Source organism: Scylla paramamosain, chromosome 12 (genome assembly GCF_035594125.1).
Source record: "Scylla paramamosain isolate STU-SP2022 chromosome 12, ASM3559412v1, whole genome shotgun sequence".
Classification (NCBI taxonomy): Eukaryota; Metazoa; Arthropoda; class Malacostraca; order Decapoda; family Portunidae; genus Scylla; species Scylla paramamosain.
The window spans coordinates 22,117,107-22,142,101 of NC_087162.1; the positions used below are offsets into that span (position 1 = coordinate 22,117,107).

At 37.3% G+C, this 24,995-nt stretch overlaps 1 protein-coding gene across 3 annotated transcripts; it reads left to right on the plus strand.

Annotated features, from left to right (window-relative positions):
* Positions 1 to 525: 525 nt before the first annotated feature.
* On the plus strand, positions 526 to 24,757 carry LOC135105881 (serine/arginine repetitive matrix protein 1-like). Of its 3 annotated transcripts, XM_064014524.1 has the most exons (7): positions 531 to 674; positions 818 to 1,000; positions 6,075 to 6,230; positions 8,819 to 9,164; positions 10,759 to 10,873; positions 11,181 to 11,378; positions 22,415 to 24,757. In XM_064014524.1, the coding sequence occupies exons 3-7, from the start codon at positions 6,102 to 6,104 to the stop codon at positions 23,856 to 23,858; spliced, it is 2,232 nt and encodes a 743-aa protein (XP_063870594.1). In that variant the 5' UTR covers positions 531 to 674; positions 818 to 1,000; positions 6,075 to 6,101; the 3' UTR covers positions 23,859 to 24,757. The 3 variants fall into 3 exon arrangements, with proteins under 3 accessions (XP_063870593.1, XP_063870595.1, XP_063870594.1); XM_064014523.1 differs by lacking the exon at positions 818 to 1,000 and having other exon boundaries at positions 526 to 674; XM_064014525.1 differs by lacking the exons at positions 818 to 1,000; positions 11,181 to 11,378 and having other exon boundaries at positions 526 to 674.
* The last annotated feature ends 238 nt before the right edge of the window (positions 24,758 to 24,995 follow it).

Below are 24,995 nucleotides of genomic sequence, written 5' to 3' on the forward strand. Positions count from 1 at the left end.
GGTATCCTTCGTTAACTTGCGGTTTGTATTTTGTTTCTGAGCTTGCTACACATTTATATTTTCTGTTGCTGCTGCAGCAAGGATGTTTCTCTGTACTGTTCCCATATCTTCAACCGCTCCGCCGCTCTTCTGACAGCCTGATATGGATAAGGCAGTGGCAAGGTCAAAATTATCTGCAGGAAGTTAATTCTGCGTCGGTGGTCAACACAAATCGGCAGGCTTGAGGGAAAGGAAAAGGAAACGTTATAACATAGCTGTTGTTCCCTATATTCCCTCTTTTTTTTTCGTCTGTATCTTATGTTTCTTTGTCTGTTCTTTTTCCCAGTTCTCCTATCCTCCCGCATGCTGTTGCCGGTATCCTCCCTCACCTCCCTTGTCATAGGCACAGACGCGAGGCGCATTGTTACTGTTAAATTCGGAAACTTCGGTATTTCATCTGTCATTTTACTTCTCATCATAACAGTTTATTAGCTGGAATTGTAAAAGTGCGTAAAGAACTATATGTGACAGAGAAATAGAGACAGTAGATATATAAAGCTGATCCGTTTGGCCGCATCCCCCGCTTCCTCTTCTCCACCCCGCCTCAGTGACGTCACAGCCATGGAGTCTTCAGCATTACGCTCCGAATAATTTTTCGTTTGGAGGGGACGTGGCAGCTATTCTTGTCATAATAGGTAATTGGACGCGTTCGCGAAGCCATCACGGTCCGTCGGCGCCGTTTGTTAGCGGGTATAATGGTTAATGTACCGGTGTGGAGGTGGTGATAGTGTGGTGTGCGCGGCTATCCTTCCCTCAGGCCGCTCCTCATCGATTGCAGGTTTCTTTCTTCCCCGGCGGAGGTGAACTTTAGGAACCTCATCACTTCGGGTTCAGTTCCTGTGACGCCCTTAACTGTTTTTGGCTTGGTTGAGGGTTTTGTGCATGGAAGGGTATAGAGAGTACAGCAGCTAGGGGTTTGTGACCACCCCCACCCTCCCCCTCGAAGCAGGGAACAACACAGGTGGGTCGAGAATATTGCCTCTCCCATCATTTATGCAACTATTATGTACTTGAATCCGTAACTTTTAAGGAAATGTGGCTCTTACTAGTTTGCAGAATTTCGTTCCTGGAGCAATCTTACCAGAAACATTCCGAACCTTAGACAAAACAAAACCTAACAACCCGCTGATAAGAAAAGGTTATAAATAGCATTAGTATTAATTGGAAAGTGCTTTTAACTGTGTCTAACTAATATATTGTGGTAGAAAATCAATCTTGCGTCTATATGTATTTTTCAAGTACACCAATATTTATGATGAGAAATTTTAACTTATATGGGCACTCGCTAATGACTAGTAGTTTTGGACCAGTGGCAGAGATTAGTGGAAGCTGCCGAACTGGTTCACTTAAGGAGTCATTGATAAGTGGTATACTTTCCCAATATTTGCATTTGAATTATGACAAATAGTCTGGTATAAAAACTGACATGTCTTAGAGATTAGGATATAATGAGAAATTCAGTTCCTATCTCTCTACTATGAGTTAATTAATGAAAATCAAAATATATCATGATAGTTTTGTCTGTAAATTAGCATGATGCAGTTCACCCAAAAATTATCACTTTATCTAATCTGCCAAATCTAAAGAAAATCCATATTTCCTTAATAGTATCCTGTGAATTGAAGGTTCTTTCATCAGTATTCTTATTTAGGAGTAAACTTGAGCTGTAGTTTGCAGTCTTCACAAGTTAGCAAGCTCACTGCTGCATCACTGACAGGTAACACAAGTAAAACATTTTTGGTTCATTTATGGCATATTTTTGGATAATTATCTTGAATACTTTCCAGGCCATGTATAATTTTTCTCTTTTCCTCCATTCTTCTACAGAGCTTTAGCTACATGTACGTAGAACTTATGTATGAAGGAGGGGAGATTTTTTTTTTTTTTTTTTTTCTCTCCTCAAGGAATGAAGAAGCTGTCAGTCTTGGGTGGTAGAGCAGCAACTGTTATCAGCAGTAGGGTTGGATATTGTGATGATGGAAAACATTTTAAACTAAATTAATACCATTTAATGGTTTAATTTCTTACTGGACACAAAGTGGCCAAGATTGGAAGTTATCAAATGGGTTTTAGTTTAAGTTCATGAATGTTCTTTACATTCATAGTGTTGCAACACCACCCACCATTTACACTGCTGCCCCACAGCTGAAGTCACTACTAACACTATTACCTGGGCAGCCAGCAACTCACATGGAGAAGTGAAGACAGCACTCACTGCATCACCAGACCCCGTGATGTAGGTGGAAGCAACTCGCAAGGATGAACATAGTAGTAGAGTGTGAGGCAAGAAGGACATGAAAAGATTATATGCACAGCACAGGTGTATATTTCCTCACTAGAAAACAGGGCACAATTCTCTCGTGTCTCGCAGAACACCACAGGCACAAAATATTCACACCAGGCTGAGCACTGAATCTTAAGTGTGGCACACACCATCCACACACTTACTAGCCAGTCTCTCAGGCATCCACTTACATGAGGCGAACCTAGGATGGAAGCACAAGACATGTCTCCAAGCATGATGCAGGGCAGAAGCTGAACATAGTGAAGTCTCTCTCGGCTGCACTTCCTAGGAACCAGTAATCCTCATAGCCATAGGACATCTTCTTCACACTGTTCATCCTCAAGCCAACCCTCGGGTACACAGTAGGCATCTCACATAGGCTTGAGCCTCTGTTCCTCCAGTAGAAAGAAGGTTCCACAGCCAGCTATTACATCTATCCTCTGCAGTCTTCCTCCATGTTGGCACTCCCTCTGGCTTCCACAGCACCTAATGCAGTCTGTTACATGTCCAAGTACTAATCTCCTTTGGTCACCACATGTGCATCCACCCTCACCTCAGGTCTGCTCACCTTCACAGGGACTGCAGGCACCCAAGACTCATTCTGCTGCTGCTGTTGCTTCCACTGCTCTGCTCCACGTCTGCTTTCCTGTATGTCTGGCTGCTGACTATACAGTGTCCTCTCTATTCTAAAACTCGTCACTGACTGACACTCAGAGCTGCCTGTCTTCTCCCTCTGCGGAGCAGGGTACCTGGAAGTCTCCTTCGTTTCCCACACCTCACTCGCTGCATGTGACCAAGAGGGAGAGACCAACATGCACAACCCCACGCCTCTGTAGCGTCCTGCCTAGCAATACCCCTAGCTATAACAGTATTTTACCCACCCTTATTGCTATTGGTAGTTGCTGCTGTGCAACCTGAGACTGATATCTCCTTCACTCTTTATTAATGTGGTCAATCATCAAGAAGGGTTTGAGAGCACCACTGATGATAATTGGCCTTTGACCTCTTGAAACTGGAAGTTTGTTTATGCTTGAAATATTTTGGTTATTGTCTTTACTTTTTTCCCATATTGCCTGACAGTTTTACAGATTCTTGAAAGTTTTTATGAAGATATGAGGAAAAAAGAAAAAAGGTGAAACCTGGAAAGGAGTGTAGATAATCTTTTGTTTTATTATTTAGAATGTAATGCTTAATCTTAGAAAGCATGCAATTTTAGATTAAAGCATTTTAACATACAGTGGAACCTCAGTTTTCAAACTTAATTTATTCCTGAGTGCCGTTCAAAATCCAAAATGTTCAGAAACCAAATCTATTTCCCCCACAGGAATCAATGTAAAATGGATTAATCTGTTCTCAGACACCCATCCACCACATCTTAGCGAGTAATGACCAGCACCTCCACTGCTAAAATGGCTGCTCCACAACATCTCCAGCTTTTTTTTTTTACCCAGAAATCATGTATTGAATGAACTTAGTGACACAGAACTCATCAAAAGATATTGTTTTAGAAACTATGCAGGCATTCTCTTTGTCACCAATCAAGTGAGGGAAGCCTTACAAAGTGACAGAGAGGAGCAACCCACTCACCACCAAAATTAAGGTGATCATAACACTTAGACATCTTGCTGCTGGGAAAAGCTACTGGGAACTGGGAAAATGCAGTTGTGCAGTAGTGATGGCATTGTGGATCATAGAGGGAGCCACAGGAGACTCGGGATTACTCCTAAGTACCGAACCTTGTTTGTTTACATCGAGGTTCTTCAACGGGATCACATTTAACTTATTTCAAAGACTGAATTATTGTCTTACCCTCTGTCTCTCCAAATATATAAAAATGAAGAAAATATTCATTGAAACTATAAATTAGTAATAAATGGCAGCTTTTTGCTACATCTTGTAGTATTTGAAATCAAGTAATTTTGTTCAAAAAACAAATTATGGTACAGCACAAAGCAATTTATAGTTTTTTTTTTTTTTTTTTTTTTTTTTTTTTTTTTTTTTTTTTTTTTTTTAGTTGTTTGGAAAGGGAGATGTTCAGTAACTGAGGCTCCACTGTAACAGTATTTTGTTACAAGCCTTTCTTTTTTTCTGATTTTCTATCATGCTGGAATCAAATGTTTGTTAAAATTATGTCAATGGAATACATATTCCATTAAAAGAATTTAGGACTGATAGATGCAAGTATTATCTTCAGCTATATATGATATGTAAAAAAATTGAGAAACCAGAAAGTTTTCTTGATAGCATTGAAGAAATACTTTTCATACATGAATTTCTTTTAAAAGTGAAGAATCTTTGTTGAATATCTTTAGGACATATTGTGAGCTGCTTAATGTTCTCCAGTAGAATCTATGGAAAAAGCATTGTTATCTTTGTACAGTAAGACCTCAATATGTGTATCTAACTGATAAAGACCCAAGACAATTTGATAGAAAGAAACATTCCAGTAGTAAAGGCAACATCTGTGTTTCTCCAAATTATTCAAAATTTGTCCTATATACCAGAAAGATTTGCATTGGTACTTCACTGTAGCATCACCAGCAGTGAGTTCAAATCGAAGGTGCAGTGAGCATGTAGGTAGCACATTAAACACTAAGATGGTGTAAGACAAAGTCACTGAGGCAAGGCTGTGCTACTGCATGGGCCAGCAAAGCTGACTATATGAACCAGGGATGCACCACATTCAGAATTTGTATACCTACATAATTTTACTCCTGTTTAGTAAACACAAATTTGTTACAAATGCATAATCTGCAGACCAAATCATACTTTATTGATTGCTGAATTTGCAGTTTGTGGAAGTGCCCAGCTGAGCTATATTTAGAAACTGAAGCTGGTTACTCCTCACAGATATTCATTTGGTAACCACTATGTATGTACATGATTTAAGTTGGTCTATGATTTCTTTTCTCCATTTCTACTTGACTTAGATTTTGTTTTGAAATTGGAAGTATTATTTGCAGACATTTCCTCTATCTCTTCTGATATAGATATCATTACTTTTGTTTTGTGAGCTAACAAAGGCAAGACTTCACATACTTCATTTTTGTTTTGGCTGGAGTGTTTCGAGCCAGATTGCAATATTAATTAATGCTGTGCAGACTAGTGGGCCAGGTACTATGTCTTCTTGGGCAGGACTTTACCAAGCCATAATGTAGGTGATACATTATTGGTCATACTCTTGTTAGAAGTCATGAATGTCATGATTAATAACATTGTTCATTATGTTCACTGTTCCACTTTTTTTAACTGAAGTCTTATGGTAAGTAGACCAAGCTTCCCAACATTATTATGATCCATCACTAAATTCCTCCCATCAGTCACATAGAGCCTTCACATCACAGGAGGGCTCTATATGTAAGTGTATAAGAAATCAGTGCTGATATTAATCTACATTATATATATATATATATATATATATATATATATATATATATATATATATATATATATATATATATATATATATATATATATATATATATATATATATATATATATATATATATTATCAGCTCTGATTTCTTATACACTTACATATAGAGCCCATATTATGTCAGTGGTGTGTGTGTGTGTGTGTGTGTGTGTGTGTGTGTGTGTGTGTGTGTGTGTGTGTGTGTGTGTATATATATATATATATATATATATATATATATATATATATATATATATATATATATATATATATATATATATATATATATATATATATATATATATATATATATTCTTTTTTCTCTTCTTTTTGCAGGGTAAGAGTTGGGTTAGGGAAGTGAGAATGGTGCGCTCCCCTGTCCGGCGTTCTCCTCGGCCCAGGTCACCCAGGCCACGGTCTCCTCGACCTAGGTCACCACGGCCTAAGTCACCTCGTAGGAAGTCCCCATTGCGGCGACCAGCATCACCCAGAGTAAGAGTCTGAGACAACCCTATTCCTGTGATGCTACATCTGGTGTCTAGGGTGCTTGGTTTGAAGCCTCTGGTCAGCTAAAAATAATTCTTTCAGTCCCAAACCTTTTGACCTAAAGTATCTTTCTTACTTTATGAGAAAGGAAACAAGTGAAAAGACTAGCGAAAATTACTTCAATAAATTGATTGATAGTCCTTGTTATTTGAGTGAATGATATTGATTGTATTAGGGGCCATAACTCCTGTAAACACACACAACCCTTGGTAGTTGCAGGAATCCAGGTGAAGTCAGGGAATGGTCACTGATCTCGACATAGTTTTCTCATCCTAATGCATGAATTGCGCCTTAGATGGCTTCTCATTGTATTGTTCTTAGTTGTATCAGTTGTGTGTGTGAGCGTGTATGTGTAATAAGCAAGATGGCCTGCTTGGTGTGAATGTCTGGAGTGGAAGTCAGCTTTAGTGTCTTGTTTCCAGCTGATCCAAGTGGCTGGAAATAACCATCAGACGTGCGATCAGCCGTGTTAACGCCTCTCAGCTGGATCATATTTTTATTCTTCCGTTCGTCGTGTTCGTGTTCGCTGTTCCGTCGTATTATGTCAGTGGTATCGTCCATACATGACTCAGTGTGCGCGGAGCGCTGTTCTTCCCAGCCGTCGTGCGGTGTGAGATGATGGTCAGACGTAACGTGATGCTTACAGTAAAGACCATTTCTTGTACTTTATGAATTTAAAGTAGTATTGGAAAGTGACAATACAAGTTTGAATGGTGTTCAGGACAATTGGACCCAAAGTCTCCTATGAACTGATTGTTGTTGATTACATCTGTTGATGTGGAGTGTTCGTGTGTAAGGCATAAAAATCCTCAAACAGTTATGAAAAAAATATAGAGAATATGCCTTAGTGATAATCATAATGAAAACTGAAAAATATTTTGTGATTGATGTATGAAGTGGATCACATCGTAATGGTGCTCAATGAACACTTTCCACTGAATTTAATTTAAAAATAAGTGAACTTATTGACTTCTGCTTTAGAAACAGCATGACTTGCTCTTTGTGAACTGTAAAGCTGTATGTTATGGGACTTAGAAAATGATCATGTAAGGTATTATAAAACAGAAAAAATAACATCAATGCCTTGAGTGATATTGTTGAACTGCAGAAGCAGTGGATTGCTTACCAACATCAAGAAGCCAGTTAGTGGCCCCTCTCAAAAGGCAAAAGTTTGGAGGTGGAATTCTATTTACTAAGCATATTTGGGCTTTTGGGTTGAGAGCAGTTTGAGAAACTTTTTGAGTAGCATCATTTCCTTTTTTTTTTTTTTTTTTTTTTTTTTTTTTTTTTTTTTTTTTTTTTTTTAGATGTATACAGTTCTCTTAATTTATGAACTCATGAATACAATCTTATGCTTGAGGACTGGCACTAGAATAGAAATTCTATAACTGAATATCACACATTTGATTAAACATTATTAGAATCTCATTTCATTATATCTCTAATATATACTTTTATTATAAAGGATGACATCATGATTAAATCACCTTGAAAACTTTCTCTTCAATCTTTAATCCTTGTTGTTTCTTGGTATTTGTGGTAATTTTTTTTTAGATAGTAATTGAAAAGATGTTCATCCATTTCCAGCATTTTTTTTTTTTTATTTATTTAATTATGTATATTTCCAAGTAATATGTAGATAAGAGAATATGACAAACTCCATAATGCCATTTCTCAAATGCTCTACCCATGAACCTCAAAACTTGCTCATTAAATTCGTTCAGGCAGCATTACAGTCATCAAGAAGGAACATATTGCAGCCATTTGCAATCAGAATCCGCCTGCTTGGATGGAGAATGGAAGCAGAAGTGCAGGAGTCTGGAAGCACCCATGGTACATTGCTCCACCACAACTATTGGGTGGCATGGGACCTCTTGCCACCCAGACTTGTTACTGGGGCTCTGCTACCTTAACATGCCACAGCTTCTAAGCTTGTTGGCCAGTCTTGGAGACATGACAGGGAGTGGGGCTGTCCACTTGTTGTGTCTCACTGGACTGGCTGTGTAGCCTTGCACATTTGCTGAGTACATTAACCTGGCATTAGATACTTTGTGCTCTTTGTACTCAGTCAAGTGGTTTGGTAAGTATGGAAGTAAGAGATGAACAACTACTTATTCTATTGTCATTTGAATGGATACTATTATGAGGGAAAAAAAGACTGATCTTAAATCTCAGGGATATTTGGCCACTGTTATAGTGTTCATGCTTTATATTGTTATCAGGACAGCTGATGCTTGCTGGTGATAATTCCTTATTTTATTTTTTATTATTTGTTTAGCATCTCTACACATTTCAGTGGCTCATTGAATGTGCATATTTACTAAAAAGGAAATCTTGCAAATATTAATACCAATGAGTAATAAGTTGAGATTTACCATAATAATACAAAACCACCCATAATGAACAGTTATTGTAGAGAACAGAAAATGAAGGCTGAGTGTTTAGGAATACAGTTCCTAAATTCCTTAAGACATGTCTCTGAAAAATAGCCATTCAATCAATTGTTCATTAACAGGAGACATTATTTACCACAGAGACGGAGCACAGAACGCACCTCCAGCAGGCGGGGCCCAAGGAGTCCCCCACCCAAATCTGCAGCCACCGGTAGTGGCAATGGCGTTGCCAGTGCTGGGGGCACTGGGGGTGGGGGTAGTGGCCGCAGGCGGAAAGGGAGGCGGAGGTGGAGAACAGGAAGAGGTGGAGGAGGAGGAGGAGGTGGAGGGGGAGGTGGTGGAGGTGGAGGAGGAGGGGGAGGGGGAGGGGGAAGTGGAGGACCTCCCATGTCTGGTGGTAATAAGCAGCCCATTGCCTCCATGAGAATGCGAATGGATGACTACCGACCACCACGAGCTGAGAGGCTGTTACGTGACCCTAAAGAAGGTTTGGGATATTAAACTCTGTCGTTTTTGTTTGTTTTTTATTTTTCTATTTCATGTTTTGTTTTTCCTTGTATATAACATTGCATTAACTTTAACCCTTGATATTTTGTATGATGCAGATTCAGGCTGTTTTTCACTGATTAGTGTGAGATCTTGAAAGAATATACTTTAATGTGTAGTCAAGGCTTATGTGCATGCTCTCAAATACTATTCTTTAAAGAAAAGATTCTGTTTTAAAAAGCTAATAGTGGATAAGGATTGGTTCTCTTTTCCTTAGAGACATAGTCACTAAGATATGATGGATTGCTTGTGATTTTGTGAATCTATGCCTGTGGAGACTCTATCTGGGTTACCTGCCTTTAAGAGAGATATAATCTTGATATCATCTGAAAATTAAGTTTTTATGGATTCATTCACAAGTCTTAACCATATTTTGACCAAAAGTATGCTAATATAAAAATAAACTATAATGTTGAAGGTTTATCTCAGAAAGATCTGACAGACTGATGCAGGCATTTAGAAACATTGGAATTGCTTATTTTATTACACAACTTCATTGTGTCTCAGTTATCAGTGATATAACCTTGAACTGAGCACTTTGAGTTGTTGCCTTCTTAGTTTTTTTTTTTTTTTTTTTTTTTTTTTTTTTTTTTTTTGGGGGGGGGTGGAGGGAGCAAAAGTGCAAGTAATACAATGGTAGGAACCAGTGAGAAAAACTGGATACAAATGAAGACTATTTGTTAGTTGGTTACCAGTATTTTCCTAAAAATAAATCCCACAGTCTTAATACTATTAACATGTAGGATACTACTAAGATAACATGTGCAGGATACTACCAAGGTAACATATGCATAATGCTACCAAGGTAGCATATGCAGAGCGGGAAACCACAAAAATTGTTCTTTTGGAAAGAATGGTTACATTGCTTTTCTTGTTTGTGGGCTGTCTTAATTAACCAGTTGTGCAATAACTGACTAACAAATGGGGATCTCTCTCAATATTTTTTATGACTTTTTAAGTCAGAAAATAGCAAGATTTTGATCAAGTCATATATATTTATCCCAAACATGTGTTAGTGCTGTTTTCATTTCATGTAGTGAAGGGAGGGAAGGTTCACTGAAGTTGTATATTGTAAAATTTAACTGCTGGTATGTTAGTAATGATGTTTTAGTTAAAGAGTTTTTTTTTTTTTTTTTTTTTTTTTTTTTTTTTTTTTTTTTTTTTTTTTTACAGCCAAGTGTCTGATGTGTAATAGGTGTTCATAACACCTATTACAGTGTGAGTTTTAGTTTTATCCTGGGTACTTATTAGACTAAAGCTTACTTGACAGGATGAATATCCTTACATAAATTGCCATGATTAATTAATCAGTGTTGATATAAAAACTTAAAGAACTTAATATCCATATTTTTTATTGGGAGAAAATTAATTTCTAAATGCACTCTAGTTTTTTTTATAATAGTGAAAATTTTTATTTATTTTTTATTTTTTATTTTATTTTATTTTTTTTTTTTATAAGCATTTTATTATACAGCTATACATCATCATCCATTACTGTCAGGAAAAACAATCTTGAGACTTATTTTGCACCACAGAACGAGGCCCCATAGAGCAGGTGGTGGTACGGGCACGGCGTGAAGCCTCCACCCGTACCAAGGACACATTCTGGACCAAGAAGCTGCTGGATGCTGAAGCTACTCAACCAAACAGGTGAGACATTTACTGTCAAGATCTTATTAACCATTCATTAAGATGTTTGTGTTAAGAGAACAAGTCGGGAGAGACATAAGCACAAGGAAATGTAAAATGTGGTTTGTGAAAGATACTCTAGATGGATCTTTGGAAAAAAGTATTGAAAATTATATAGAAAATGTGGCTTCCTAATTTCAAGAAGTTTTGTGAATCTTAGATAATATTTTCAAGTGGTATAATGTAGCCTCAAATAGAAATTTTGTTTTTTGTGATTTTTGTAGTTTCTTGATTATTAATGTAACTTTTGTCTGTTCTGTCTTTGCAGGTGGGCACATTCTGGATTCAAGGAGCTTTACAGAGATGAACTAGGCTATAGTGACATGGGGGAAGGTAGTGGAGATGAGAAAGAAAGAGAAAACCGGGCTTCCTCCAGGCCAAGGGACCCTCGGGAGCCACCAGGTTTGGCTCCCCGCAAGGTGACCCCTCCAGCTCACCCCAGATCCCCCCAGGACCCTCGGCGGAGGTAGGCTCTGTGCAGCCTCTTGTAAGATGGTTGATAGGTGGGATGGCTCTCATATTAATAGCTGTGTCCTTACACTGCTGTTACTACCACAAGGAAAGTGTAGTACTTATTACTGCTTCTGTAGGGATGCAGTACGCATTATGTCAACACTGCAAGTATGTTTTTATTAGAAATACAAATACTTGCTGTTTTTTCATGCTTCCAGCAGACTTTATCAGAAATATAGAAGAGACAACCAACCTACAGTTGCTGAACTGGCAACTGTAGGAATATGTAGGTGCTTCTAATCTCATATAGAAATTAAATTGATCTGTCTGAATATATATACCAGACTGTTTTGAAATACTGATATGTTTTTCTAAACAGTTATATGAGGAAAGTATTTTTAATGGTATTTTGAGAAGTTAAGTTACAAACGTATTTGAACTGTTGGTGATGGTACGTGCCTCACTTAATAATGCAGGAAAGGTGATGACTAAGTATACCTCATCATATTGAGGCCAAATATTCCAACAGATAAAGAGAAATCAAATGTATATAGGATTAAAATTCAGAGCAATTACCACCAATAGGCAAAATAGAAATATAAAGAACTTAAAATGACAATCCAACAACGATGATCTTGGAATCAGCATTAGAAGTAGGTGGAAAAGCACTCAAAAGGAAATAGAAGATACAGAATCTACCAAATACTTCTTGAAATTATGTGGTAGAAGGATATTTACAGAAGGCAATTAGAAGCTATTGAATTCTTGAAACGAGATAGAAAAAATTCTAAACATTGATGTATTAATATAAAGAGAACACTTGGTATAGGAATGAAAAGTTGGTATAGAAATGAAAAGCTTAGAAAAATAAAGTAGGTGGGCATACAAATAATAGTTACAAGAGGATCAAGATAGCTATAGAAAATTGTAATGGTGAACAAAACTAGTGCCTTGACAGAAACTAAGTATTCTAGTACCTTGCATAAACAAGGATGGAATAAAGTAAGACTTTAAAAGAAATAGCAAAGTGCAGAAAACTTTATCAAGAGAGAAGAACCATGTGACAGTGGTCTGTACTTAAGACTCTCTCTCTCTCTCTCTCTCTCTCTCTCTCTCTCTCTCTCTCTCTCTCTCTCTCTCTCTCTCTCTCTCTCTCTCTCTCTCTCTCTCTCTCTCTCTCTCTCTCTCTCTCTCTCCAGAATAATGTTTGTTGGTTGGTGTGGTAACATTATCTTCCATAAGATATTTGGCAGTCTAACAGAATAATGATTTGATGCTGGTTAAATCAACTCTTGTCTGGTGTTTTGCATCTTTTATTATACCTATCCTGGAGACATTGTCCTGGGTTAACCCCTTACTTCCATACTTGTTATGGATAGGACCACAAAGAAGCACAAGAATGTCTAGGAAAAAACATAAGGGGACATGAAAAGGGACAACCTCTTGCATAGCAGACGCAACAGTGATGGGCCTTGTGAAGCCTGGTGATAGTTTGTGATGGTCTTTAAGTTTCATCTTATTTATTTACCCTTGAATGGGTACATCTTTTATACCAGAAGTCTTGGCTGACCCAGACTTGCATGCCAAGACTTTCCATAAGTACTGTAGATGGATATATGAGTAAAAGGTTTTGCTGGGGTAGCCTGGTACATAAATTAATAGAAAAAAGGTTGGAAGACGCTTATGTCCACTGGTAGAATCAGAAAGAATGATGGTAGTAATGTTAGTGGGTGATCATTAGATGTGAGTAGAATGTTTGTATTACTCTCTTGAGCTGAGAAGTTACTTTTATAGTTACTGTTTATGTTATTTTTAGATTTAGGTAATATGTGTCTATAAAATAGTGTTCAGTAATTCAATTTATTCTTGGTATTTAAGACAACCCTGAACTTCCAGTGTTTTTTATTAGGCTGAAAAAATAAGCCAGGATATATGAAAATGTGCATCTTCCCTAATAGCAAAAATGTTAACTCGTGAAAGCAAAATTTTCAACAGCGAAACCTTTATTTTGTATTTGAAAGTCTGATGCAAACTTTACATTTATGAACAATTAGTTTGAAGTGTTCAAGGCTTCACCATGAATTCAGCATCATAAATTACCTTCATATTAGTTCACTGAGATACAAAAGGAATTTATCAGGAAGAGAACAAGGAGGGTGACAGACTCTCTCTCTCTCTCTCTCTCTCTCTCTCTCTCTCTCTCTCTCTCTCTCTCTCTCTCTCTCTCTCTCTCTCTCTCTCTCTCTCTCTCTCTCTCTCTCTCTCTCTCTCTCTAAACACAATCTTGGAACTAAACTTTAAAAATTAAAGTGTTATTACTGTGCTGATTGATTTGTTCACATTTTGCTGTGAATATCTGCTATGCTTGTTGCTTATTCATTGTTGACTTCTGAAAGCTCTTTAATATAGCATTTGACTGTAGCTCAAAAGCTGAAGTTAAGCAAAAAGCTTGAAGCAGTTTGTATCAGGAGCAACCATGTATGATATTTTTGGTATGGGTTGTGCTCCTGGAAAAAAGTTTCAGAAAAAGGTAGTCTGAAACTTAACCTACCTGTTGCATCTATGTGTGCAGTGGTTTGACTTGCTTTAGTGCCTACACCCTTGAGTCTTGTGAATCTTCTGCCATTGGGCTAAAACTTAATTGCCACTCTATTACCAAGTTTATTTGTGTTTTTGTATCTCTCTTTCCTCACTCCTCCAACTAAGTAAAATTCTATTTGGCTTCTAGAGTAAAAAAATGTTTTACCATGAAATTGTAACTTTCACTTCCAGCTGTGGCTATCGTCTTTCCTTCATCGTCATGGTAAACAAACCTTCAGCTTTGCTATCATGATTTAGAACAGTTTGCACAGCATCCTACCCACATTTCTAAACACTTTGGAAATGTCCTGAACATTCTTGGTCCTTTCATAACCTCTAATCTTTCAACTTATATGTTAAACTTTTCTCTAGAATGGATTCCTTCAATCAGTGTTATTTCTGTATCCTTCCTTTGGCATTACACCTCTACTAAGTGGGAAGACCTGAAGAAGTATTATTCCGACTTCCCATGGAATAATTATTGCTACCACATTAGAGATCTGTCTTTGTGCAAAGTTCATAACTGAAATTACCACCTGAGGCATGGAGATGTATATTTCACATACTTTCTTTAATCCTGAAGCTCATAAATCATGGTTTAACCCAGTTTTCCTTCATGCCAACTATGACAGAGAGCTTAAGAATGACACTTTTGCCTTCCTATATATCTCTTCCTTATGCTTCAGTCTCTCCGGGACCATCTACTTGGGGATTGGCTGCAACAGAAAAGCCTCTACTTCTGTTAACACATCTTTCACACATGAACACACATTATCCTTTTCTTTCACCTTTCATGTACTCTTCCTTTCCTATTGGCACCATCAGTTTCATTTATATGCACTTTTTTTTTTTATAAATTCTTCATCTTTTCAGTGTGGCCAAACTATCTCTATTTTGTTTCACCCATTCCTCCACTCCTCACTGCCCTCCATTTGCACAGATGTTAAGATATCTCTCTCACATGCTGTCATTGCTCTTCCCTCCCATCTTGTCATTAAGCCTCTCTCAGATAACTTATTTGTAGTGCATGTATTCTTGACTCCTATGTTGTATTCCATGTCCAAGTCTCTGATCCAGACATCAGTGTTGGCAGGGAAATGCTACTCTTTTAAAGTTCTCTTTACATTCATGAACACATTTCTTCCTCTGATAACCCTTATGAGTGATACTCTTATTTTCCAATCCATGTTGTCATGTTTTGCTTAACATTATCCCTGAATAATTTATTTCTTTCACCTTCTCTGATTTTTTATCTTCTCAGAACCTCCACAAACCTTTCCTCTCCTGGCACACTTAGCCTATAAGGTCACATATTTTCATTCTCTTCTTAGGAATTATAACCTAACTTTTCACCACATTCACCTTTAATTTCTGCCTTATAGACACACTGTAGACTTAATCTATACCACTCTTCAAAGTTCCCATTCACTCTTTGCAAACAACACAGTATCATCTACAATCATACTCTTATGGCCCATCCCTCTTCATCAGTTTGCATCTTGCACCACCATCACTTGCTACTTGAGCTTTCATCTTCCCCATACAGCCAACCATAAAAATATTGAATGACCATAGAGATATCCTTTCCTCACTCATGCTCCTACAGCAAACTGTCACAAAGGTCTCCCTTTACACCAGTGGTTCCCAAATTTTTTTTCACCCTGTTAATATAACATGCCACATTGAGCGTGTTACCACTTTCACAAAATATCAATTTTGATATATGTGTGTATAGCTAAATTAAAGTACTTATTCAGCATAGGAAGAAGGTAACATTGGGTAAATGACTACATTGCACAGGGCACTGCACATACATACCTGCTTACATCTCAAGCTGCATCCACACTATGCCTCATTCCGTGCTACATAATGTGGGTTTAGGAGAGGGGTTAAGGGTAAACATCCACACTATAGGGGACACTGCCCTGCATGCACAGTAGCCAGTAGCATTTGAACTGCTGTTGTATATGTGGATGCAGCCACTGCCAGCACTTCTTGTCAGCAGGCACTTTTGTGGTGTGTTGTGAGGGCAGTTTGCACAAAGTTGAAGAAAAGGAAGCTTTGGTGCAAGGAATGAATTTCCAGGCAGAGTGTAAGAGGAAGTTTTACCTAAATTTTCTCTCAACTTGAAAGAATGGGATGATGATTTTAAGAACTACAGCAGGATGCCTGTGAATTCATTCAGCAATTTGCATTTAGATTTGCACTCCTCATTGCCTTGTTCTTGTAGTTTTTATTTATAACTTGCCATAGGCATGGATGTTCTTTCAAGAGTTCAATGAACAGCCAAGTGTTCCCATGGGTCCACTCAATGTTTTGGTTTACACGAGTGATGAGTGAGCGAGCTACACCCTCTCTCCTTGTCAGAATCCAACTGAGCTGCCACGCATCAGTTTGCGCATCACCAGCATGAAATGCCCTCAGCCCAGACTTGGCTGTGACTTGTGGCATGCTACCTTGCTTGCTCCATATTGTGGTAAACTCTTACTGCTGCGCTGTGTTGTGCATCATGAGGCATAGTGTGGACATGCCTTTGCAGCTGATGCTCATAGAAACTGACTGAAATAGCAACAGACTCAGGCTGTGAGTGACATTTACTGTACATGTCCTGATCAGGGTTGCTGAATGACTGTGTCCTGAAGCATACCTGTCAAAATACTCTGGCTTTTATATTTCTTCTTTTCTAATACTGTACAGTTGTTTTTAATGTTCATTGATATTCAGTTTAACATTATTACTTAAATATAATGAGTTGACTTTACAACTTTGATTACTGACACTATGCTAACATTAATCCCAATTCCAGGTTCTGTACTTTTTTCTTGATATCCGGCATTCTTAACTTTTTCTATCATCCCTCCATTACTCTCAAAAAATTGACATACTAACTCCAGGAGGTAATTTAAGTAAGGTAAGTTTGGGAACCACTGCTTTACCCTAACACAAGCCTTAACTTCTCTGTAAAACCATTAATTCCTTGCAACACCTGTTCCTTTATGTCCATCCTCTGGTTATATTATCATGGTTATATTATCATGCCTGTTATTGAAACTCTTCATAGTGATGTTTTTATCCATCATCATCCATCCAAACTTGCAGGTTTCAACTTCCCCAGCTTTTTTTTCCCCTCACTTTTACATCATACACTTCTTTTTTATGCTTGATTCTTCTTCTCTTTGTACCTCTCATGCAACATACAAAGAAGAATGGTACACAACATTTCATTCAAACACTCTTTCCCTTCTACTTGTTTTGCATTCTTACTAGCCCTGTATGAGTTGTAGATGAGGGTGATCTACTGCTTTTTAGGTTATGGCTTATGCTCCATCACTGTCAGTAAAATAACTTTTCATTGTATGTAATGCTCAATTAAAAAAAAAAATGCAGACAACTTAAGTGATACTATACCCGTCACACTCAAGACACTGATCATCTACATTCATTCTCAAGCAAAGTTGAGCTTATGCATGACTGAAAAAAGAAAAGTCATTTATAGTTGAATTTTTTTCTGAATAGGTAAAAAAAAAAAAAAAGTTGTCCAGCACATCACAATACAAGCATCACTGATTCTCACCATAGTATACATGAACATTTTTGAGAACCAGTAGCCCTGAGACCTCATAGCCTCCCACTTCCAGGCTGGCAGTGATGCATGTCTGCCTGTCTGGAGGGCTGGTAGTGTGCTTTTCATCGACATGTATATAAAGATTGGGTTGGAATTGTTAAGAGTTACTGGATGGTATTAGTATTGCTGCTGATTAATACTAGTAGAAGTGAGAGTAACAGTAATACAGTTGGTAGTAGTAATTGTAGTGGTTTTAGTAGTAGTAGTAGTAGTAAATACATATATAATCACTCTTCTGCTCTGATGTAAAGTGTTTAGAGAACTGACTGATTAACTAAAGGAGGAGGTCAGTCTTGATCAAGGCTAGTATTTATTTCTTTGACATAATTGGCAATATTTTAAGGTAACTTTTAAGAAAATGGATTTTTAGAACATTTAAACATTCACAGCCACTGTTTAGTATATTGTAACTCTAATTAAGAGTGAATTGGAGATAATGTTTTAAACATTAGCTTTATAGGGAAACTATATCAAATACAATAATAGCCTTAATATATTAAAGTACATACAGTAGAACCTCAGTTCACAAACTTAATCCATTGTGGACCTTCGTTCACAAACCAGATTGTTCATGAACCAAAACAGTTTTTTCCATTGAAATTAATGTGAATACAATTAATCCGTGTCAGCCTCAGAAATATGGTATTTTTACATATTTATGTGTTTTTGTAATGAATATAGAATGAAATTGAAATACCTCCTAAAATGGAGACAAATAGCACTAAATTAAATAAAATAGTACTGTAATTTACCTTTGCTGTTTATAGTTGCTGGCAAAGGTGGATGGTGAGGGAGGAGAGGAAAAGAAGGAAGCTACCAAATTCCAGGTGAAAGGCTGCAGCCTGCCTACTGCCCTCTCTGCTCCATACACTCTCACTCTAGAGAGAGAGAGAGAGAGAGAGAGAGAGAGAGAGAGAGAGAGAGAGAGAGAGAGAGAGAGAGAGAGAGAGAGCATCATCAGCAGTTGTCAAGGTCACTTGCTGACACACAACTACAACTCATTCTCTCTCTCTCTCTCTCTCTCTCTCTCTCTCTCTCTCTCTCTCTCTCTCTCTCTCTCTCTCTCTCTCTCTCTCTCTGGATATAACAAATTTTCATCTTTAGCAACCCACCCTTCCCCATATGTGTTCGTTATTGGTAATGTACTGTAATTACAATAATTGGAATAATAATTCAGGCCCTTTGGGCCAAAAGACTGAGCTGATGGTGACATCAAACACTTTTCTCCTTCTTAGGTGGCATAATGTAGGCTAAAATAACACAAAAAAGGGAAAAAAGAAAAAAGAAATGTTTTTAACACATCACTCATGAATAATGTTTACACCAAGCGTGCCAATGCACAACTGAGCATGGATTATGGGTACCGTTTGTTTGTACCCTAAAGCATCGTTCGTGATCCAAACTAAAATTTGTTCACAAAACTAGTTCATGAACAAATTTGTTCATGATCTAGAATGCTCATGAACCAAGGTTCTACTGTATAAGAAAATTTTATGAGAGAAAAATTTTGTATTCATATTTATATGTGCAAGGTTTCACAGAATGGACCCAGGATGATGAATAGACAGTATAACAATAGATCATATGTGGATTTGAAATGTACATGGAATGTGGTTATGTTATCCAAGAAGTGCTATTCGTTGTGTTCCTACCATAGTCATCTGGATTAGTGAGATGTGCAACACTGGATGTTCCTTCATCATAGGCAACCTTATCCCACTCTGTGTGTACACTCAGCCATACACTTTGAAAAGATCGTGGAGTAGCATCCTGGCTTTGAAAGCTGAAGGAGTTATTTTTGTTGTAGCAAATACAATATCACGTATAGTAGAACCTCAGCTCTCGAACTTAATTTATTCCTGAATGCTATTCGAAATCCGAAACGTTCAGAAACCAAAATGATTTTCCCCGTAGGAAACTTATCAAAAGATATTATGTAGACCATGCAGGCATTCTCTTTGTCACAGATCTAGTGAGGGGAGCCTTACAGAGTGTCACAGAAACACCCAAACTGAAAGTGATCATAACACATAGATATCTTGTTGCTGAGAAAAGCTACTGGGAAAATATAATTGTGAATCGAGAGCCACAAGTGGCTCAGGATTATTCCTGACTGCCAAAAACTCTTTACATCAAGGCTCTTCAGCAGGATTACATCTACTTTATTTCAAAGATTGAATTACTGTCTTACCCACTGTGTGTCTCCTCCAAATACATAAAAATGAAGGATATATTCATAGAAACTATAAATTAGTAATAAACTCCAGCTTTTGCTTTGTCTTTTAGTATTTGAAATCAAGTAAATTTTATTCAAAAACCTAGTTATGGTACGGCAACGGAAGCAATTATGAGTTCAAAATTTTGTTTGAAAACTTATTTGTTTGAAAAGGGATGTGTTTGGTAACCGAAGTTCCACTGTATTAGAATTATGAATTCCTTTATTTACTTTATCATGTGTCACTTTAAAGTAGCTAACAAAAACTGGAAGGAAAATGACATGAAATAGCCATTTGAGTATTTAAGATCTGTCAATTCACTCATTTCTTAAAAATATTTATCAGTGGTAAGTTTTGAATATGTGGAGGAATATTATTCTAAATTACAGGTCCAAAATATTATATTGAGTGTCAGTATTTAAAGAGGCAGTGGGGGAGGAGGATGTAATTAATAAGTGATGCATATCATAGTTATAGATGAGGACATCTCTGTAGGTATATTATTTTTGTTCTTAGTCATTAAGGTGGATATTGCAATTTTTTAATGTCATCCAATCTCAGACTCTGTCTTTGCTTAAATTAACAGAGGATGTGATTACTTTAAGTTGTTACTGTTTGTGTGCTTTTTCTAACAATTCTTTTGAGTTGAAGTTGTAGTGGTATTGTAAGTTGAATATGTAATGCACCAGATTGGACTTCATTATGTAAGTAGTGGGTGGATGTGACCATAATATATTAGTATATTTCCTAAAACAAGGAGGCATTATATCTTTGATTTGATAGAGTAATGCAATGTTTTTAGATATTTTTGAAGCAAGGTTATCAGTGTGAAATTTAAAAGATGAAGATTCATCATAGGTTATACCAAGGAACTTAGTGTGAGTGATTCTGGAAATTATGTTGTTAATGTAAAGTATAGGTTGGTGTTTTAATAAAGTAGGTTTTATCAGTGCTAATGGTAATTAATGGTAAGTCTAATGCAAATGGACCAGAGGTATAATTGATGACATTACTATTGACTGTGTTAATTATTCTGAATGTGAAACAACGAAGTATAGTGTCATATCTGCAAAAGATACACACACACACACACACACACACACACACACACACACACACACACACATACAAAGAAAGGGGGCTCAGTACACTACCTTGTAGAATTTCAAAGTGAATCATTGCATAAGAAATATTCCCCCTTAACTACAGTTTGGTGGCTTCTATTTATCATATAATCTTTAAACTAGGGATGAAAGGGACAACAAAATGCCACAATGGTATAGTTTGTTCAAGAGAATTTGTGGTTAAGAATGTTAAATGCTTTTGCAGAATCAATGAATACAGGGGAGGACTGATGAACAGTAGTCAGGGGGGAAACAGTTCTCAAATGAAAGTAGGTTTATTGCTTGAAAAGTGTGAAGTCTAAAGCTAAATTGTGTTGGAATATATATATATAATTGATAAAAAAAATTTTTTCCCATTTTTTCATTGGTAGTTGTGTTTTATAGAAATTAGTTCTATTAGAATCAGTAATGGTTAGTTTTTGATGGACAGCATTTACTAAGATTTCAAGAAGCAAGGTCTTCTCACTATATTGATTCCAGAAGGGATATATATATATATATATATATATATATATATATATATATATATATATATATATATATATATATATATATATATATATATATATATGACTTCATCAAGGCACTCCAGAGAACTCTTCCTTATAGGAAGTGTAAATAGAAATCCCTTTGATTCACTAAATCTCAATCCAAGCGTTCCACTTAAAAAGTTGAAGGTATCATGAAAAGGTTTTTTGGCAAATATTGTTGTCAAATTAAAGTGCATCATCACAAGAAAAATTTCAAGATTAAATAATTAGAAAGGAAGGTTGTAGCTCAGCATATTGTCTCTCATAACAGATTGCACTCATTCATCAGAAATAATTTAGGGCATTTGCAAGGGACCCCAGCTTGTATATAATGCTTATAAACTTTCTGAGATAGAAATTTAGTTGTATCCCTCCAAGTGCCAGGCAGATGAAGCATCTACACACATGCATTCACAGGTACTTCCTCACATCCCAACCTTGACTCACTGCACAAGTAACAGTCCCTCTAGATATCTCAGAACCTTTCTTGGACAGACCTGTTTCATACAAATACGAGTATATTTGCAGAATATTACTTTTTCCATTGTACCTTCAGCTTTTAAGTGTGAAGAGTGGTTCACAATTTATTGTGAGTCAAGTTATAGTGCATTCCATGTATTTCCTATGGAGAGCAATTCACAAAACTATCCTGATGGCATCATCAGTATGGGATGAGAGTGGCTGACATGAGCAGATCTTGTTTGTTTGAATGTTTAGAAGCTGGATATTATGCATAAACCATAATGACAGCAATTGTTTACTAATCCTGCTATGGATTTGAATTTAGTTAATTCTCATTATTATTTTGGTTTGCAGTTTTTTTTTTTTAAGCAAATGTTAGGTAAACTGATAATGCTGAACAGTTTCATTTATCTTCATTATACCAAATTGTATTTCCAGGTTTTATCTGTTAATTATTCATTGCTTATTTTACTGTTCTTTCCATTCCTTTTCATACTTTTGTGTACCTGCAGGTCAAGGAGTAGATCACCACGCTCTCCCAGAAGGTCTCCCCGGCGCTCTCCCAGACGCTCCCCTCTCAGGTCAAACCCCAGAGTCTCTCCACGGTCTCCCAGGAGATCTCCAAGGCGATCCCCAAAGCAGACTTTCAGGAGGAAGAGCTCTCGGTCTCCTCGCTCTCATGTACACAAGAGGAAATATTCTAGTAGTTATTCAAGATCATCCTCCAGTACCAGTGGTTCCTCTTACTCTAGAAGCTATTCATCATATTCACGTTCATCATCTGGCTCCTCATCTTCCTCATACACCAGCTCTTCTTCCAGTTCATCAGGATCCAGAAGACGACGATCCTACTCCCCAGCACCCCGCAGACCTAGATCTTATTCAGGCTCTCCAAGGAGGAGAAGGTTAGGAAGAAGGCAGCCACCCCCTCCCAGTCAGTCATCCCAAGTAAGGATGAAAGAAATAACCCATCAAGAAACCACAAAAAAACTTGTCACCAAAACTGTCAGTAATGTTGTGATCAAATCAAGAAATGCTTCAAACAAAGTTGCTAAGCTGAAGAACAAAATGAAAATTAAAGAAGGTGATGGTGTGGTACGGAGGAAAGCCAGGACTCCTGTCCCTGCTACAGTTAGTAATTACTATGATGAAAACAATGTTGTCGTGGTAGATGAATCTACTGAGTACAGAGGGCCTGGCACACCTCCCCGTGCACCTGAAGGCCGGCACCTGCTTGATCCTCATCACTATAAGGTTGTACCACCTGACCACCCAGATTACCACCGTCCTCCACCACCTCCCAGGGAGTCGCCAAGATCAGAGGGAGAAGACACTGATTCTGAGTCATCTTCTGATGATGATGATGGTCCTCGACGAATGACTCTATCAGAGAGATTTGGGAAGCTTGCACAGTTAAGCTCCCAGAGACAAGAATATGAAGGTGTGCGGATGAAAATTGTACGAGAAGGTGGTCAAGATAAGAAGGTTTACCTTGAAACAGGTAGACTTCAGTCAAGGTCTCCCTCCCCAAGTGGCAGAAGTCGTGGCACCCATCCAGCTCATGAGCGGTGGCTGCAAGAACACCAGGCAGAGTACAGGGAGTATCAGGAACGTTATGGGGAAATAAGGCAATGGGACCCACACCGTGACCTACCAAGAGAGCTGCCACAAAACTGGGATGATGTGCATGTGAGGTACCGCTACTATAAGGAGTCTGGGTACTTTGGAGACAGGTCCATTACCCTGGATGACTACCTCAAGTGGGAGCAGTGGTGGTACCGCTATCGAGACTGGCTTGAAAAGTATGGGGGCACTCAAGAACTGGAAGAGAGAGATTGGCAGTATCGTGCTTCCAGCTATGAATATGAGACCCGCGGGACCACATCTGGGCAGGGCAGGTGGGCACGGAGAGAGCCATCACGAGAAGCTGATGACAGGAAAAGAAGACGATATTAATGGCACCTTGCCTGTAACATAGCATATATCTCTTTCTTTGTTTCATTTTATTATTGTCTTTTACCTTAAAGTAACCATGATAATTATTAACTATTACGTATATACAAAGAATGATACGGGAAGCAGGTGCATTAAGCTTGAGCAACGTAGGAATTTACTTGAATTATTTATTGTACTGTATGTAGATTTGGCAGAGAGCCTTGGAAAAGATTTATTGTAACATTTGTAGTGTAATTATATTTTCAAAATTCCTTGCTTTGGTTTCAGAATGAATGAAACAAAACTTAATTTGCCCACCTTTCTGTCAATGTACAGTGTACATTCATATGTTTTTAGGTAATATAAATGTTTTATTTTAGAAGGATGAAGGATAGAAATGACAGTGCTGTATGTATTTCATATTTTATCACAACTGTATTTAATTTAATTTAATTTTCACATAGCAGTTGTACTTCAGTCTTCAGTGATTTATGTAGATTTCATAAAATAAGATTGAACATGGTATAGCATGATTTTAAGTACTGAAATACCTTACATGAGAACTTCAGGTATATTTCTTACTAAATTTAAACTGTAGAAGTTGTGGATTTGTATCAAATTCATTGTATTTTATAAAATTAAGATCAAATATCAGCAATTTTAACCACCAATTTGAGTATTGTTTTGTTAATCTTGTTATAAGATGTAATAGTACACAAGAAATGTTTATTATTGACATGAATAATGCAAGAGACACATTAGTTGACCAGGTGTGCCACATGAATTTGACAGCCTCTTGCCAGTCTAGAAGGACAGAACATTGTAAAGTTCAGGTTTTTATGATTACAAACATCAGACACTCATGGCAGACTTGCTATGTAAAGAGTTAGTCATAATGAATGAATTTTTTTTTTTATATATTTTACATGTTTTAATTACCTCTGTTTAAGGGTACAAGTTTAATTGTAAATAGCCAGTGCATCTTTAGTAAGTACTGGAGTTAATACTTGTGCACATCTGAGAGATCTGGATTTGGCAGGATGGAGACATTTCACATTGTAGCCCTTGTTCCCTTGCTTTGAAGCAGGTGTGAAATGTAAGCCAAGGAGTTATGACATTGACTCAACAGGTGCATGATAATAGTAATGCTTTGGGAGA

What these genes read in the sequence shown, in the direction of transcription:
- LOC135105881 (XM_064014523.1), top strand. Translation starts at nt 6,102, where the DNA reads ATGGTGCGCTCCCCTGTCCGGCGTTCTCCTCGGCCCAGGTCACCCAGG. An exon ending in GGCGACCAGCATCACCCAGA is followed by an intron (nt 6,231 to 8,818) that starts GTAAGAGTCTGA and finishes TATTTACCACAG; the next exon opens with AGACGGAGCACAGAACGCAC. An exon ending in GAAGCTACTCAACCAAACAG is followed by an intron (nt 10,874 to 11,180) that starts GTGAGACATTTA and finishes CTGTCTTTGCAG; the next exon opens with GTGGGCACATTCTGGATTCA.